Source organism: Acanthaster planci, linkage group LG13 (assembly GCF_054643075.1).
Source record: "Acanthaster planci isolate LZ-2023a linkage group LG13, COTS_SCS, whole genome shotgun sequence".
Lineage (NCBI taxonomy): Eukaryota > Metazoa > Echinodermata > Asteroidea > Valvatida > Acanthasteridae > Acanthaster > Acanthaster planci.
This window is the reverse complement of record NC_141789.1, coordinates 14,735,205-14,752,015: the sequence shown is the minus strand read 5'-3', so window position 1 is coordinate 14,752,015 and position 16,811 is coordinate 14,735,205. Positions and strand designations below refer to the sequence as shown.

The 16,811-nt window shown below is 42.5% G+C and overlaps 3 protein-coding genes across 12 annotated transcripts in view; 2 read left to right on the top strand and 1 right to left on the bottom strand.

Annotated features, from left to right (window-relative positions):
* The first annotated feature begins 95 nt into the window (after positions 1-95).
* Positions 96-5,301, top strand: LOC147797026 (GPI-anchor transamidase component GPAA1-like). The gene is made up of 2 exons (XM_022225204.2): positions 96-177; positions 2,331-5,301. The coding sequence occupies exon 2, from the start codon at positions 2,412-2,414 to the stop codon at positions 4,365-4,367; it is 1,956 nt and encodes a 651-aa protein (XP_022080896.2). The 5' UTR covers positions 96-177; positions 2,331-2,411; the 3' UTR covers positions 4,368-5,301.
* On the top strand, positions 96-10,947 carry gpaa1 (glycosylphosphatidylinositol anchor attachment 1). Of its 2 annotated transcripts, none has more exons than XM_022225205.2 (12): positions 96-177; positions 5,645-6,097; positions 6,404-6,498; positions 6,968-7,197; positions 7,387-7,515; positions 7,648-7,726; positions 7,865-8,004; positions 8,182-8,297; positions 9,023-9,097; positions 9,281-9,351; positions 9,560-9,665; positions 9,796-10,947. In XM_022225205.2, the coding sequence occupies exons 2-12, from the start codon at positions 5,753-5,755 to the stop codon at positions 10,090-10,092; spliced, it is 1,683 nt and encodes a 560-aa protein (XP_022080897.2). In that variant the 5' UTR covers positions 96-177; positions 5,645-5,752; the 3' UTR covers positions 10,093-10,947. The 2 variants fall into 2 exon arrangements, with proteins under 2 accessions (XP_022080897.2, XP_022080898.2); XM_022225206.2 differs by having other exon boundaries at positions 106-177; positions 5,725-6,097.
* Positions 10,761-16,811, bottom strand: part of LOC110973809 (C-terminal-binding protein 1-like) — a 56,870-nt gene continuing 50,819 nt past the window's right edge. For all 9 annotated transcript variants that reach the window (XM_022224924.2, XM_022224925.2, XM_022224928.2 and 6 more), the window contains one exon: positions 10,761-16,165. In XM_022224924.2, coding sequence (XP_022080616.1) covers positions 15,557-16,165 — 609 coding nt within the window. In that variant the 3' untranslated portion in view covers positions 10,761-15,556. The remainder of the gene's footprint in view (positions 16,166-16,811) is intronic.

The following is a 16,811-nucleotide window of genomic DNA, read 5'->3' as shown; positions in this document are numbered from 1 at the left end:
AGGAATTGGATTCATTTAATACCACAAATGGACCTCAGGTACCAGTTCACATGTGCCGCTTCTGGTCTGGTAACGGAACTCATAACCAATATTACCGAAGATTGGTGAAGACGTGCTACCTGACTAAAGTTTACTTCAACAGAAAGGGAGCTGAGACACCGCGGCAGTGCTGACGAGGTATTTTTGTGTTTAGTGTGATATGAGATCACGAAATGTATCACCAGTTCTTGTATTCTTTTTTAATCTTTATACGAATCTGAAATAAATGCCATCACTCGGTCGGATCATGGTAGAGAGAGTGTAAACTGATGATGCACGCGTGATAACGTGATCAGCTCAAGTCAAGGCAGTCATGCATACAGTTGAGGGCGCTGTTTAAGTTACAGGACTTTGTATGGATAAGAATAATAACACAGAATGATGTGACAGTGTGTCAGTTGTGAGATATAGATATCTGTCTTTAAGCCTTTTTAAACCGTCCTACACAAAGATGCATTCTTGGCAAATTAACCTGGTATCAGTCAAATGACCCATATTGGTGTTGTGCAGGGTGCGAAATTAATGGGCGCAGGTAGTTAAAATGCACCATTTTGTCTCTGAAATGCGCCCATAAATCATGACGGGCGCAAGTGCATACGCACCATGTACCTGAACATTTTTACCGTTTGTACTTTGTTTCTACTTTTGTCATGAAAAATACCTGAACTCATTGACTTCACTTTGGATCAGCCTTGTCACAGAACCATAACACGGTACAATTTTTTTACAATGTCACCGAGCACACACCGCAGTCTCGCATGCAATGCATGCACAACATAAACGTACACACGCGCATACCTGCAGCCAGTGTCACGACCTCGCTGAATGGTCTGCACAGTAACGTTGTCTGAATCGATACAGCTGAAATTTACACATGATTGTATGGAAACTGGCCCAACCACAACACCCTAGAGTCATGCATAAATTCAAGCCAAACGAGTGGATTCGGCTCAGACTTCAGTTTTGCAGATTCCAGTCATAGCTTGAACCATGCGCCAAAATAGCTGAAACCAGCAAAACCAAAGTCTCAGCCTAATCCACTCGTTTCAAAAACACTGGAGTGCTGCAGTTAGTTCCCTTTTACGTCTGTGTACATATGTACATTATAAAGGCCCAGTGCCTGACTTTTTGCATAGCATCGCTAAGTACATGTTTGAGGTTCCCGTTGGTCGCATACTAGTTGTATGTTGCGTACAACCCGCAAAAATAACAACTCGATCAAGGCTTTAATCTCTGCCAAAGTCTAAGCCGTAAGTTATCAGTGTCATTAATTTAAACAAAAGCAACAGCGAGGACCAGGGTCTTTGCTTTTTTTTCTTGAACATATGTCTTTAACATTGTACAGGAGCTACTTGCTCCCGTAAACTGACAAATTCAGCTGCCTAGCAAGTATGCATTGCTCCTGTGATGTTTAGCCCAATTTCGAGCCCTGTAGTGTACAAAAGAGAGGTATTTTGATTTTTTTATGAAAAAGACATAGTGTTACCCTAGGACTCTAGCATTCGTCATCCATCGAACTGAAGAGCATGATGGAGAACAAACCCCAGAGTTCTAAGGGTATTGTGACTGTTACTACAAAGGAAGGTTAAGTGCTCTTTTGTCTGTTTTTTACCATTTTCTCTCAAACGTTGTATTGTTAGTTCCCAAGCTGATTGATCTAGAATTGATATTGAGCACAAATAATTTGAACTTGCACAAATTCTTTGAATTTGGTTGCAGAAGATACATATGGCCGTATTTGTAAGTAGATGATAAACTCATAAGGACAAAGCAATATGGAAGTTAGCACAAATCTGCTCCTATCATTGATAGAATGTCAGTTCATCTGTACAGTGTATACATAAAGAATGTAAATTTGAATTTAGTGTTATACTTTGATAAATTGCACAGGCATTGTGATGTGAGATTCACATCACATGTATAGCTTTGCCCTAATGTGTGAATTTATGAATAGATTTGATATTTTTTCTCTGAAGTAAGATAGAGATACAAGCTAAAACCCTGAGTTTTTTTCCCACATAACCTTTCCCCGACGAATTTTTTATACTTAGCCAATAATGTACTTGTACATAATTTAGATTTGCATCTGTACAAGTTTTCATTGTATAATCAAAGTTCTTCATAATGTACAAAAACAAGACATTTTCCAGCAGGAGGAAAGCAAGGGTACACCTTGGAATTGGCGACTGCTGAACTTGTGTTGCTATCTTGGATGCAAACCATTAAAGGTCTTGAGTGATTGAATGGTGATGATGATGACGAATGTCTTCGTTCATTTGTTGCCCCTGCAGATCACAAAATCTTCAGAGGATTCTAAGAAATACTGATCCATCGTCGGGGCAAAGGACTGGAAGGCTAGTCTAGTTGCAGCCATGGGGCTCATGACTGATCCAAAAACACAGGCATTCCTATCCAATTTCATCAGCCGTTTCCACAAGGCAGGCAGCCTCCTATGCTACTTGGCTGGCATGGCCTATATGTTGGCCCTGGCCTACCCACCACTGAACGCTGGCACTTACTTCTCTGAGAATGCCTTGCTGCCAGGTTTGGTGGACCGTGAGTATGGGGATAACAGCTACAATGTGGAGCAGCTGGCGGAGGAATACAAAAGGGCCGTCGAAAGCAGTGAGGGTTTGCCAGTCAGGTACATGGAAACCAAATTCACTGAGCTTGGTCTGGATACCTTCACCCAGAATTTCAGCATCAGACATCCTTTCTTACAAACTGAAGTCATTGGGAACCGGCGAGTGCCTCAAGTCATCCAGGGAACAAATGTGTATGCCATCCTGAGAGCTCCAAGAATTGCAGGCACTGAGGCGATAGTCATGTTGGTGCCATATCGTAGTAGTAAGGCAGCACAGGAACGCGGTGACACGCACTACGGGATAGGGCTCATGCTGTCCTTAGCAAAGTTTTTCAGGACCAAGACGTACTGGTCCAAGGATGTTATCTTCCTGGTGGTTGATCAGGAAGATATGGGCATCCAAGCCTGGCTAGAAGCCTATCAGGGTATCCCCTCGAATTACATCAGTTCGTCAATCATGCAAGGGCGCAGCGGAGCTATCATGGGAGCGGTCAACCTGGAGGTGGGTGTGGCCCGTGTCAGACGCCTAGACCTGGTGACAGAGGGCATCAACGGCCACCTGCCCAACTTAGACCTCTTCAACCTGGTTGTGCGGCTGTGCAGCAAGGAAGGGGTACAGGCTTCCTTCCAGGGCCAGGTGGACAGCGGTAACAACCAACGCCTCACCAGGGAAGGGTATGAGAAATCTGTCAAGACCATGCTGCTGAATATGGCTCATCAGGCAACAGGACAACCCCGCAGTATACATGGACTGTTCCTCCATTACCACATAGAGGCCATTACCATCAAAGCAGCAGCAGGCCAGAAATCTGGCAGCAAGAGTATGCAAATGGTCGGTCGTGTCTTGGAAGGTGTGATAAGAAGCATCAACAACCTCCTAGAGCGGCTGCACCAGTCCTTCTTTTTCTATGTCCTCCCGAATTGTGACCGTTACGTCTCCATTGGTCTCTACATGCCACCCTTTGCCCTGCTTATGATGGTTCCTCTGCTGAATGGTCTCGCCCTCTGGATCACATCTGGTAACATTTCCAAATCGGCACAAGATCAGGACGTGGGAAAGGACAAGCCAAAGACTGATTCAGAGAGCATGGAGGATTTTGTCCCTCGGCCATTCAGTACCATCATGCCTCTTCTCATCGGAGCATCAGTGACCGGTGCCCTGCTGTATATCAGCCCTGAGTTCTTCATGAGTCGACTGGCTACTGCCTTCAAGTTAACTCCAGAAGAGATTGTCAGTCTGGGCGTGATGGGGCTCTTTGTGGGCAGCATCATGCTTCCGCATATCATCCGCCGGAAGATGTCCTCCCCTTCTGATCCAGGCCAGGCCACTGCCGAGTGGCAGCTGCTGAAGTCGGTGGCCCTCATCTGGCAGGCTGTTATCCTGTCCGCTATCTCCATGATCAATTTCTCCCTGGCATTCTTCCTCAGCGTTGCCATGGTTCCCATCAGTGCCGTCATCAGGCCATCATCCAGGACCCTGTTCCGTCTCCTGAATGCCATTCTTCTCCTCCTCATCTCCCCACCAATACTCCTCTTCCTGTTTCTAGCTATTTACAATGCAGCCACCTCACCCATTGTAGACATCACAGAACTACTGTCGGTCACTCTTCAGATGTCCAAGCATGCCATGTACAGATCAGTAGTAGATGGCTACCTATATGGGAACTGGTCTTATGGCTTAGCTACCATGGTTGTGTTTCCAAACTGGCTCATGTTATGGCTCGTTGTATGGAAGCAAGTTTAAAAATTGAACATTGTAACTCTAAAAATAGAACCACTCGAGTGTTTTTGACCCTAATAATTCCAAATTGTCAAAAATTGTCAGCTGTGTGTACAATCATGAGATCCATTCAAAATTACCAAGGAAATTAGACTGACGACTTAGCATTAAAACAGAGAGCCAAAAATGGCCTTTTCAATTCTTGTTGCTGAAGCTAGCTTTGTTTGCAGAATTCTGAACGGGGGATACTGTGTGTCTGTTGTAATAGAGTAAAAAGTCTGTTTGTTTGGTACGTAATATGTTTAAATTGATTATTCTGTTTAACTGAAATTACAGTATATTCAAATGTTTAAGAGTAACTGAGAAAAGGACCGTTAAGGAAATTGGCCCCTGTTTTTTGGCTTTATTAAAGAAGAAGAAATACTGGTGTATTTGTAATTTACACTGTGTACTTGAATATGCTGAGAGCATTCTCAAACCTCAATAGGGGCTATTCGCAATTGTGCGCCACCATGAGTTTGCAACGCGTTGGCCAATCACAGCGCGCGAAATTTGTCAACCCTTTCCAAACGTGCATTAGGTCGACAAATTTCGCGCACTGTGATTGGTCAACGCGTTGCAGTCTCTTGGTGGCGCACTATTGTGAAACACCCGTATTTTATCTAGCATTCATCTAGCCAGTAGCCACACTGCTTTGATCTGAAAGTTGGGTATATAACAGTTGAAAATAACTAAGATTTTTTTAATGTAAACAAAGCATTTGATCACATTTTTAAAAATCTGAATCACATGTAGAACAGTGTAAAGTTTTGGTTGATTCCCCAAATATAGGAAAGGAAAGCCTGTAGCATTGAGTATTGAGTAATTTGAAAAAATGTGGAGATTTAATACTTTGCAATGCAGTTAGTGATATGTTTGCAATAAAGTTGTGCACACTTATGTGCATGTCATACATGTATGTGGCTTGTTGTAAGAAATTTCTTCTGCAGCTTTTGTTTTACACTCCTACATGTACATATATGTTTAACATGCCAGATTATCTTGTATTTAAAAAGCTCCTCAGAATCGCTCCAAGTGCTTTTTAGAGCCAGGTTCTGAAGTCATTTCTGAAAAACTGTACATTTATAAGAAACTTGTGCTTCAAAAATATTGTAAAAAGAGAGGAGAGGGAGTGGAAATTACGAAGGCCGTGTCATTGTCATTGAACATGCATGTACATGTACTTGTCAAAGACAGACACGTGCTTAGAGAGGTTTCTACTCACGTGGTTTCAAAGTAGTTCTCATGATTTTGTTTTGCAGACTTTTTAAGATCTGAAGTTGCTAAAGCGTGTGGTTATACCTGTGCACCCACATTACTGTTTGTGGATTCCTGTTGGTAGCAAGCACTGGCCACTCTCATAGCAGTCAATGCTGGTTACAAGGCTACACCGAGGCTTGTTCCGTCTCCGCACAGTCCTGCCACTTTTCAACATGGCTGACTCAGTTCCCAAGGAAACTGCCGCAGTTGCCATGGTGAGCCAATCACCAGAGGACAGCAAGGTGTCGAATGGTAACAAACGCTTACTGGAATCAGACGAGCAGAAGAGTTCAGGTTCCTCTCCAGCCCAAGTCACAACTACAGCCAACTCTGCAGCCTCCATGTTAGTCTCTGTTGCAGCCACTGTTTCAGTGTCTTCTGAAGCCAAAGTAGCAGCCACTAGTACAACAACTGCTAGTTTTGATGAGCCAGAACCAAAAAAACTCAAGACTGAGGTTAGTGAATACACTGTCAGATGTTCTCTGAAATATTTTGCCTCATTTAGACCTCAATAAAAATTTAGTTATGCACTCACTATTTGAAAAGCAAATACGTCTTCTGCCATTTCATTTATATAATTTTTGTCTCAATGCCTTTTCAAATCTTCACTGCATTGGCAAAACTGAAGCCACAGCCAAAATGCCTGGTTCCAACCAATACATGCCTTTTAAACATTCTGTGTTCTCATTTAGGTGTTTCTAGTGACATAAGTTAATCAGTACTTCATTTTGAACTCAAATCATCTCTCACGCTGTACACAGGATGAGAGCAGCAATGCACCCTCCTTTAAGTATGTCAAGAGGAAAGTGGCCATGTTACTTGCCTACTCAGGAGTAGGCTACAAGGGCATGCAGAGGTAAGAGACTGTGAGATGGAGTGAGAATGGGGGCAGTGCAGGATGAAGGGGGAGGAGAAATATCAGCCATGTTAGTTGGGTGAAGGATCACCGGGTTTCGTTTATCCCTGTCCAGAAAAATTTTTGTAACTGCTTAAAGTGCATTCAGTTAGAAATCACAGAAATCAATATTAAAGAATGTACAACTTCAACTTTAAAATCAAACATCAGTTTTAAAACAGGTCAATTTATTATTAACCCAATACCCCTAGATTCTTCAAATCCATTAGGTTTTAGAGGACTTTGCAGGGTTGAGAAAGATACAGCCAGCCACTCTTAGAAAATTTGACTTGATGTGTCTCAAAGTTGAATTACAAAGAGTGCACCTAGTGAATTCAGGAAGGTTCTTGAACATCCCAGTGCTTTCAAAGCAACATAAAACAGCCCCTAAGTATCAGTTGCATGCAATACTGAGCGATTCTCTCGGCAGAAATCCTGGTGAGAAGACAATCGAGGAAGATCTAGCCAAGGCTTTGTTGAAGTGCCAAGCCATCACGGAGGAGCAGGCCCAGAACTTTGGCAAGATGGCCTTCCAGCGCTGTGCCCGGACAGACAAGGGTGTGTCGGCCATTGGACAAGTTGTGTCCCTCAAGATGAGAATATTTGACAATGTGGTGGATCAGATCAACGAATATCTGCCACCTTGCATCAGGGTCATGGGTAAGTATTGCTACATTCGCTTTTGCCTCCCTCCAGCAGAATGAGTATAGGCCACTTAGAAATGTGGATGCAGAAATAATGTTCCTGAGAAAGAAATTCATGAAAATATCACCAGTAACCTCTTGCAAAAGGGTTGATACTCTACATTTTAAGATTTCCACAAATGATTTTTGTCCTACTTGCTTACAGGAATCAAGCGAACCACAGGTAGCTTCAACTCCAAGCACAACTGCGACTTTCGCACCTACATATACATGCTGCCCACCTTTGCCTTTGAACCAGTGGAGGAGATCACCACAGAAAGCTATAGAATCACAGGTAGGATGGAGATGTTCCATCTGAGCAGGACAACCGACTGTGCTTGTATACATTGAATGCACACACTGACAAGCTTGAATTCGCTAACTGCCCAACATGTTTCATAACAAGTTCTTATTCTTGTTGCTCTAGCGGAGAAGCTAACTGAAGTCAAGGACCTTCTAGCTCTGTACCCTGGAACGCACAACTTCCACAACTTTACATCTGGAAAGTAAGCCAGCCAAGAGTCTCTCACTGAAACTAGATATGAGTCTTTTAAAATGGGTCAGCAATTTAACCGTATGCATTTGTGACATTTCCTATGAAGAGTAGAGAGTTTCCAAGAGAAAATGCTTCTCTTTCCTCTCAGAGCGTTCAAAGACCCAAGTGCCTACCGCTACATCCGTGAGTTCACTTGTGGTGAACCTTTCATGGATCAAGGCCTGGAATTTGTCGTCCTAAAGGTCAGGGGTCAAAGTTTTGTGCTGCATCAAATCAGGAAGATGATTGGTGAGTGCATCTCAGTTGAGGCTAACATTGTCTGAAATGTACATTCAGAGTTAAAGATGTTCCGTATTCCATTCCATTCCAAATTTTTCAGCAGGGTTTTGGAATAATGCTAAATGGTTTTTGGTTGGAAAGCTTGCCAGTGAAACACCAATACAAATGTGATTTTTGTTTTGTTAGGACTAGTGATTGCAATTGTTAAGGGCTTCACTCCCAAAGAGACCTTGGAGAGGGCCTTTGAAGGGGACAAGTTAGACATCCCAAGAGCTCCTGGCCTAGGCCTGGTCTTAGAATCGGTGAGTTGTTGATGTGGATTTCGGCAGAAGAGTGATTTAGCAAACCATAATGGCAGAAATATAAAAGTCAATATACCTAAAAATCAGTACCAAAAGGTGTGTGCAGTTGTCACTAGAACCAAAAAAAGATGAGACAGAATCTCCAGATTGTTAGCTAGCAATGTTCCCCAATAGCAGTGCTGGTTTTGTCAGAAACTAGTCTTTACGTCAGCAAATGAAGAAAAAAAACCAAGGGAAGAGAAACAGTAGAAGTATGAGAGAGAATTCCCAACCCCTTCAGAGAGAATACCCAACCCCTTCAGAGAGCTTGCCCAACCCCTTCAGAGAGCATGCCCAACCCCTTCAGAGAGAATGCCCAACCCCTTCAGAGAGAATGCCCAACCCCTTCAGAGAGAATGCCCAACTCCTTCAGAGAGCATACCCAAATCCTTCAGAGAGAATGCCCAAATCCTTCAGAGAGCATGCCCAACCCCTTCAGAGAGAATGCCCAACCCCTTCAGAGAGCATGCCCAACCCCTTCAGAGAGCATGCCCAACCCCTTCAGAGAGAATGCCCAGCCCCTTCAGAGAGAATGCCCAACCTCTTCTGAGAGAATGCCCAACCCCTTCAGACAGCATGCCCAACCCCTTCAGAGAATCATGGTGGTAGTTATCACACAGCACTCATGGTTAGCAATTGAGTTTAGGATATAATGAACTTGGACGTTTTTTCCTCTTATTATGAAGGTTCATTATGAAGCATACAACAGGAGGTGGGGCAACGATGGCATGCATGAAGCTCTCACATGGGACGAGCATGAGGTAATTGGTGTGTGTTTAGTTGGAGTCCTGTTGATTGGTCTGGCTGCTTGTCTGTTGGGCTCTCTGGCTGACTGTCTGTCGGGGAAGCTGGGTGTCGGTCGAGCTGTCTGTCTCCTTGATTGGCTGACTTCATTTGGCAGTTCTGAATATTTGTATTGAGACTTCTGACACTTGTTTTGGCAGGGCAAGATAGATGCATTCAAGAAGGAGCATATTTATCCTACCATTGTCAACAAGGAGAAGAAAGAAAGATCGTATCCTTTTGGAAGAATGTTAACGTACCATTAAATATGATGGTTCGCAGTGTTCAGTTTTAATTGGGGAAGCCATGTTTAAGTGCGTAATTAAACTTTCATCAAATAGGAGTTTATGCTGAACTGAAGAAAGTGATGTCACCATTGAAGGAGATTCCAGATATATTCCTTCTGTGAGCAGTTTCCTTTAACTTATCCTTCCCACCAGCATGATGCAGTGGCTAAGTACCCTTGCATTACACACCTATGATGTCCCAGAGACGCCAAACCCTTACCGCAAATTGTCCAGAGAGATACAAGACAGGAAGGAGGAGGTTGGTGTGAGCTGTCGCTCTTGAATATAAGGTCACGTTGGGTTTTACTGCTTGCTAAACTTCAAAATGTAAATAAGATTTGGTCGGTGTTGTTGGAGTGATTTGTACGTCACCCTGTGGTCTGTCATAGGAAACCACAATTTCAAGAAAACAAGAAAACCACCCTCTGCCGTCAGCCTCATGCAGCCAACCTGAACATGGGGATGGTGGCCCAGAAGTGACATCTACGACCAGTCAGGAGCAGTCCAACCAAGATGGCAGCAGGTCAACAGAAGACAAGCACAAGGCCAGCTCGTCATCATCAGAGGTGCAGCTTCCAGATGGTACTGTCAATACTCAAGTTCTAAAAGCAAAGGACAGTTCTGAGAAAACTTGTGAGATTTCAAGCACATCAGGAGGTCCTAGCACTGAAACTGGGAACAGTTAGACCAGACTTGAAAGTGAATTCTATGTGGTGTTATATTTTTCATTTCCTTTCTTGTATCAAAGAAAAAAAAATATGGATTCAAATTTGTAACTTCTTTATCTAAAAAGGGCCACATTCTTGTTATCAAACATTCAGGTACACAGGTAGTCAGTGTTGTATTTGAGTCCATCACAAGGCCCTGTAAGTCCGTCACTAGTCCATCACGTCATTCTGTCTTAAGCCAATTCACAAACTATTCAAATGAACTGTGACAAACGCTTTCCTTTGTCATTGTTCACCCTGTTACTTATGACTGGCCTTGTGATGGACTCGACTTCAACACTGCACGTAGTCTGTGGATTCATCATTGGCTGGCAATCTGAACTCCACCCATGCCAAAAAATGCATTACATTTGAAAACAAGGTGCCAGTTCCAAATCTCTGAGAGTATACTTTTTCTTTATCAGTTTATAATAGCCTATTTTGGGCACAGGACCTAATGGTGTGCCATATTTCCCTTGAAATCCAATGTTAGTCACCAAAAACTGTTGCTGCAGAGCATGTGACCACCTCAGTTTGCTTAATTATTTCAAAACCCCGACAATGACAAAGCCACATCAATTCTGTTTGAAAATTGTGGCTGTTTTAAGACACAAATGGTAAACCAAACATCAAGACAAACCTGGTGGTATTGTGTTTGACCTGGTTTTAATAACAGTTTCCGAAGCACATTTGAACAATAATTAATGGCCTTATAATTTCATATTTTTTTTCTCAGAAAAACACCGACACTGGATGCTGTAAATATTTAAAAGCCTTTTGTTTCTTCTTTTGTAAACAAACGATAAAAAAGTAAACACAGTTTCAACAATTGAAGACATGATCATTTTTTTGTACAAGTGAGTATATTCTGTGATTCCTCTTTTACAATTCACATATTTCATCTTGTATCTTTTAACAAGCACTGTTCACTTTTTCTGTTCAAAGAAAAAGCTGAATTTTTTTATCTTTTAATTTACAGACAATACAGACATTGATATACATGTACGACGTTATCTGTGCAACAGCAATGACGATATGGTGTGCAAATAATGCAAAATTTGTCCACTGAAAACTATCAGTGACTTCTTGCTAGTCGCTGATGCAAAAGAAAACAAGTACATGAAAACCTATTCAGCAGACCTACCTATGTGTGTTTATTAAACTCTTGCTGTATCACACTGCATCACTTACTGTTACAGCAGTAACTCTCCAGCACAGTGGCTCAAAGTGCAATGGTGAAATCTGTATTTGGGCAATGACTCATACAAATGACAATGCACAGATACTGAGACAAAGGAGAGAGAATGGTTATTTTAAAAATGCAAGAGAGGTCAGAATTGTTGGCCAAACAAAATTATAAGGTTACCCAAGTCATACTTTTCTTTCATCTTTTTAGACTTGGCAAAACTTTTGTCGCGATATCATCAAGCTATCATTGGGACAACTTGAAGGCACTGTCATGGAGGCACTGAACTGCCAATGGTCCTTAGCAAAGATAAATGCTAAGCTGAAAAGAGCCAAGAACCGGGTACAGGCAATACACATAGTGATGTATTCTAGTTAGTGACCCTTTCATGCTAAACCTCATAATGTCATTGACCTCCTACATTTGCCCCCATAGAATGCCTGTAGATATGGTTTACCGTCGGGGGCAACCTGGGTCACACAATGCATTTAAGTTGGTGAATGTTTCATGTGATTAGAAGTTTTCTTCAGAGAGTGAATCCTATTCCTTACATGACTGGAACATCAAAGACTTCCTGGAAGTCCCTTAACCCTTTGTATGCTATTGTGGTGCAGGTTTGCACTGAAGTCTCCATCAGTGCAAAGACTGGTGACTTGCAAAGGGCGATGTACTGAGCACCATACACAGCTGTACCTCTACTGGTAAAAACTGAATTATGAAATAACAAGGGGGTGTCTATTAAAAAGTAACAAGACACAACTTGGAATTGTTTAAGGGGATTATAAATCAACCTTAAATTGAACAAGCAATTGACATAAAGCTGGGGGGCTCCATGAAGTCACCTCTCAGTCACATTAGTGATATGGCCTCTCCAATACCTACAGTAAGCCCCCTTCAATGATAGTTGGGGTTTTTTTTGAAGATCCCTTTATTCTATTTTACAATTAAAAATTTGGCTTGAATCGTCAATATTACTTGGGATTAAATCCGACACATCCCTCTCGTGACTTGAGCCTATGATTCCAATGCTGAACAGCTGTTTCCTTACAGACCTTTTAAAACCTCTCAGCTGACATCAGCAAAGATCTTTAAGGAAAGAAAGTTCAGTAGCGGGTATCCATATATAGCTTTAAGTTCACTGTCCTTTGCATTTTTCTCCCTCAAGTGCCCCTTGTCTGCTTTGAGCCTGGGGCACACATCAATTCCAAACCTACTCTACTCTGTAAGACCTTTTTATACAAAGCTTACACTAATCCTTGTCTACTGATTTCATATCGTGTTCTAAAATGTCCTTTACATTTCAACTTGCAATTCCACTTGTTGCATTCCAAGTCAATAGACAGCTTTAGAAGCTTCTTCAACCCCTGAATTAAACAAGTGTGTGATAACCACTACCGTACTGTGAGAAGCAACCTGTCCTATTGCCATAGTTAGCCAACCTGGCTTGCAGAACTGTTTAATAGAGGGATCCCAATAAGATGCTTTTAGCGTCGATCTGCGCACTTCCGCATTTGAAAACGGGGCTGTATGTGTCAGCTTCATTTCTTAATATGATCAGACGATTGAAAGTAAGGAGTTAAGACACAAAATACATAAAGGTATGTTAAATTCAGACTTTTCAGGCTGCCAAGTTTTGTTGTAGAGTCTTTCAGAATGACTCAACATGTGAAATTAAAGGAAAAAACAATGGCAATTTACTGCGAATTAATGTACCTGCGATGGTCGTGTATCTTGTGCAGTGGGCGTGGTTTAAACTTACGAACCGGACACTGCATGTACAGTGTCGACTTCGCGGGTGCGTGCGACGAAGTTCAACACAGACAGCCTCGGTTTTGATGCGGATATGCGCAGACGGCGCTGGAATCCCTCTATACCTGATGAAGGGTTTTAGGGGTAAGTAGTGTGCATGACAGGTCAAAGTTCAGGAGATGCCATTGCTAGGTGGATATCAGATTTGCATTGCCATTGGTCCGATTCCATTTATTACTCTACTTCTGTTCTTGGTGGATGGAATATCCAAGCTTTGTCAAGGTTAACACCAATTATTCTCTGGACCATAAGCCCTGTGCTCCCCCTTTCCATGTACCAAAGTTTATAGCGAGAGTTGCAATGTTGAGATAAATAAACAGCATATAATTACCTCCATCCAAGGTGCTTCTTTTGACTTGGGGACACTATTATTTAACTGATCTGGATACAAATCAAAACTTCTGGCACAAGCTTGAATTGTTTGCCAGGTGAAAAGCATTGAGGAACCAAAGTACTGCAAACCTGAAGGCAGAATGCGTTAAATTTAATATCCATCATCCTGGTGTGATGATATAAACTACAGCAATGTGAGATGATCCATTGCTTCCAACTATTGTATTAATCAGAAAGCAAAGTGCAGCTAGTTAACAATATTCTGCTGGCCCACAGAACAACTTGGCATGTGCGTGTATTTCCTCCAGGAGTAAGTGCAATAAACCAAAAAGATCTTGTGATGTGCTCCCAACTGGACTTAAGATCTGTGAATGTTAGTGGCAAAGCTTGTCTTAGTTCAGATGAAAAGATACTGTGGTTACATTTGCCAAGAACTTCACAGTGTGCACACATACATGATGAGATTATCCAGCAACACATATGTAAACAGAACAACTTGAAAACATCACTGTGGTAGATTCTCAGAATCTTTTTCAACTGCTCTTCTCGTGGCCAAAGATTATGCAATGGCCATGCTCGTGAGAGTCTGAATTATGGGAAATTGGAGTACAGATCACGGTGTAAGTGTTGCACATGTCCAGCATCAACTGATTTATTTATAAATGCCTAGTCTGGTTTCGCAGAAATGCACGATACTTTCACTCTTTCTCGATGATGTGAATTCTGCAATTGACATCACAAAGTCAAAAGGGCATTGTTTAATGCTTCCTCTCTATTTAAAACACAAACTTGCAAGACTGGAATGCAACTCTTTGAGAGTCGATACAAGTTTGCTATTTTTTTTACAACACTTAACAGAAAAGTCTGCAAACCACAATGCAGTCCTTGGTTCATAGCTCACAACTTAACCCCAAATCTGGACATCTGTAAATGAAAATGTCCTCGGACATTCCATGCAATTGAAATATCTTCTTCAGAGAAAGTCTTCAGGTGCTACATGCAGTAAAGTACTTGCAAATGTCCTCAGATGCTCAGCAGCAAGGTGAACTGATTGCATCATCCTGATACACTCAATGAAGTGCAGCCTTTACACCTGAAAACAAAGTCCTCAGACAAGCAGCACAGAAACACAGGCACTGAAAATTCCGTCCTCGGGTGCTCTGTAGTTTAAAGCATCTGTAACCAAACACTATGTCCTCAAATTATTTGGTACAATGAGCGAGTAGATGTAACACAATGTTGCCTCTGTTTAACTGACAGTTTACACACACACGCACATAAACACACAATCCTTCAATGCTGAAATAACTGAAACAAATTAAGTTGGTTTTCTCTCTCTTACAAAACTACAATTTACAGCATGCAATAGTTTGATACTGCTTCGCATTTTCATTTAAAATAAAAAACACTGATATGAAAAAGAAACAAATCCAGCAGATAAGTAGTTTTCACCCAATTTTAAACTTTCTTACAGGAGGGCCTCCCCTTTTTGGTACAAATACATCACCAAGAAACAAGAAACGAAATAATCCGAAAAAAAAAAAAACACGGTGCAAAGTTCTCTACTGAGGTATGCGTTGGTCCAGTGAAATCAAACATTTAACATTTCCAACATTTCATTTTGACAATTGACATCACAGCATGAATATTACAGTGGGAGCTGGTTGGTTTATGCACACAATGAACATCATCAGTGTTTTACGTACACAATCACATTCAAGAACTTTCTTGCACAGAATTTTTTTCTTTTCTTTTTTTTTTTTGTCCTTTTGAAAGTTGATAATAAAAACATCACATGCACAACTTTTTTTCTCTCTCCATAAAAAACTGACGATTAACTGGATGGATGAATACAAAGAGGATGAAGTTGGTGGGTACGTTGGTGACAGCACGACTTTTGCCTCTGGCAAATCAACAGCCACTGCACACCAACAGTCTGGGGAGGAGTGACACAGGAAGCAATATTACCTTTAAAAATGGTTTTCAATATACACACCGCTGTTGTTTTATTAATCTGGAAGATGGGGAAAAAGTGGCTGTCTTTGATTTGTAATTAATTTTTTTCTGAAGCAAGTATGGCGTGATCTATTTAATTTACTAATTGGTTCCCCACTTTCATTGGTCTCCGTCTGCTTTTGGTGTAGGGGTCAATGTAGAATCGGCATGTAGATTGGATGTAAGCATGAGGGCTGACACACCGTGATTCTCCATGGCCGGCTGCGTGGGTTGTGGAACCACCACCTGTGCAGTAGGCGCATATCGGTAAGTGGTTGAGCCATTCAGTTCAGGGGGTTGGGCGGCCACTTCCGTCCACTGGTTGCTTGGGATGAGGTATTCCTTGTTGACGCAGTTGCGTAGGCTGTGGGGTATCCGGCCTGTCACGGCCCGCCGTATCTCACCCGCAGCGCTCTCCCGTACCTCCGTGCTGCTCTGCTCACTGTACCAGGCGCTGTGCGGGGTGCAGATGAGATTGGGGGCGTCCTTGAGGGGGCCCATGGAGAAGGTGAAGGGCTCGTTCTCGTGGACATCCAGGGCCGCCGCCCGGATGCGGCCTTCCTTCAGGGCTTGTGCCAGGGCAGTCTCGTCAATCAGGCCGCCCCGCGATGTGTTGACCAAGAAAGCTCCCTGCCGCATCTGTTTGATTGTGAATTCGTTGATGAGATGATGGTTGTGCTCGTTGAGCGAGCAGTGAAGCGTCACACAATCACTCTGGAACAGGAGGTCCTGAAAGAAGGAAAATCAAAACAATTTTTAATCTGATCTTCATGCAGACAACACCATCGGTGACTAGAATGCATGTCACAAAACAAATCAAAAGTCACCAGAGCCACTTCGAAGTTGAAGGCCTTTAACCCCTTCGCGCCGGGGAGCGGCTATAGCCGCCGTAAAAATTGAGATCCTCAGCCCGCTTTTCAGCTATTATTCTTGGCCCACGCTCGAGCGAACACGATGAAAGAAGGCAGACCCTGGTTCTTGTATATATGGTAATTAGTCTTTGTGTGTAGCCCAGTGATGAAAAGACCGATTTTGCATCATAATCACCAGCTTCACAATAGTCCCCACTTTGAAAAGAGGCAACGGGAGTGTGGAAGGTTGAGTAGAGCCACATACCACCGAACAATCAGCCTTTTCAACGTGTAATTCAAAGCGTGCAGAGCACGCAGGGCCACAAACCGAGAAATTGCAGTTTGACAGGTGGCCTTCGTGGCCAAGCAAGGCTGGAATTCTAGGAGTCGGCTTTCAGAAAGAAATTCCCATCGTCAAGGGGTTAAAGAATCTTGCACAAGCCTAAATCAACAGCAACCCTCGACAGTTTCCACCAATACATTGTCCATATTCACGAGGATACCCCAAAACTGAGAGATATGTC

What these genes read in the sequence shown, in the direction of transcription:
- LOC147797026 (XM_022225204.2), top strand. Translation starts at nt 2,412, where the DNA reads ATGGGGCTCATGACTGATCCAAAAACACAGGCATTCCTATCCAATTTC.
- gpaa1 (XM_022225205.2), top strand. Translation starts at nt 5,753, where the DNA reads ATGCTGGTTACAAGGCTACACCGAGGCTTGTTCCGTCTCCGCACAGTC. An exon ending in CAAAAAAACTCAAGACTGAG is followed by an intron (nt 6,098 to 6,403) that starts GTTAGTGAATAC and finishes CGCTGTACACAG; the next exon opens with GATGAGAGCAGCAATGCACC. An exon ending in GGCTACAAGGGCATGCAGAG is followed by an intron (nt 6,499 to 6,967) that starts GTAAGAGACTGT and finishes TTCTCTCGGCAG; the next exon opens with AAATCCTGGTGAGAAGACAA.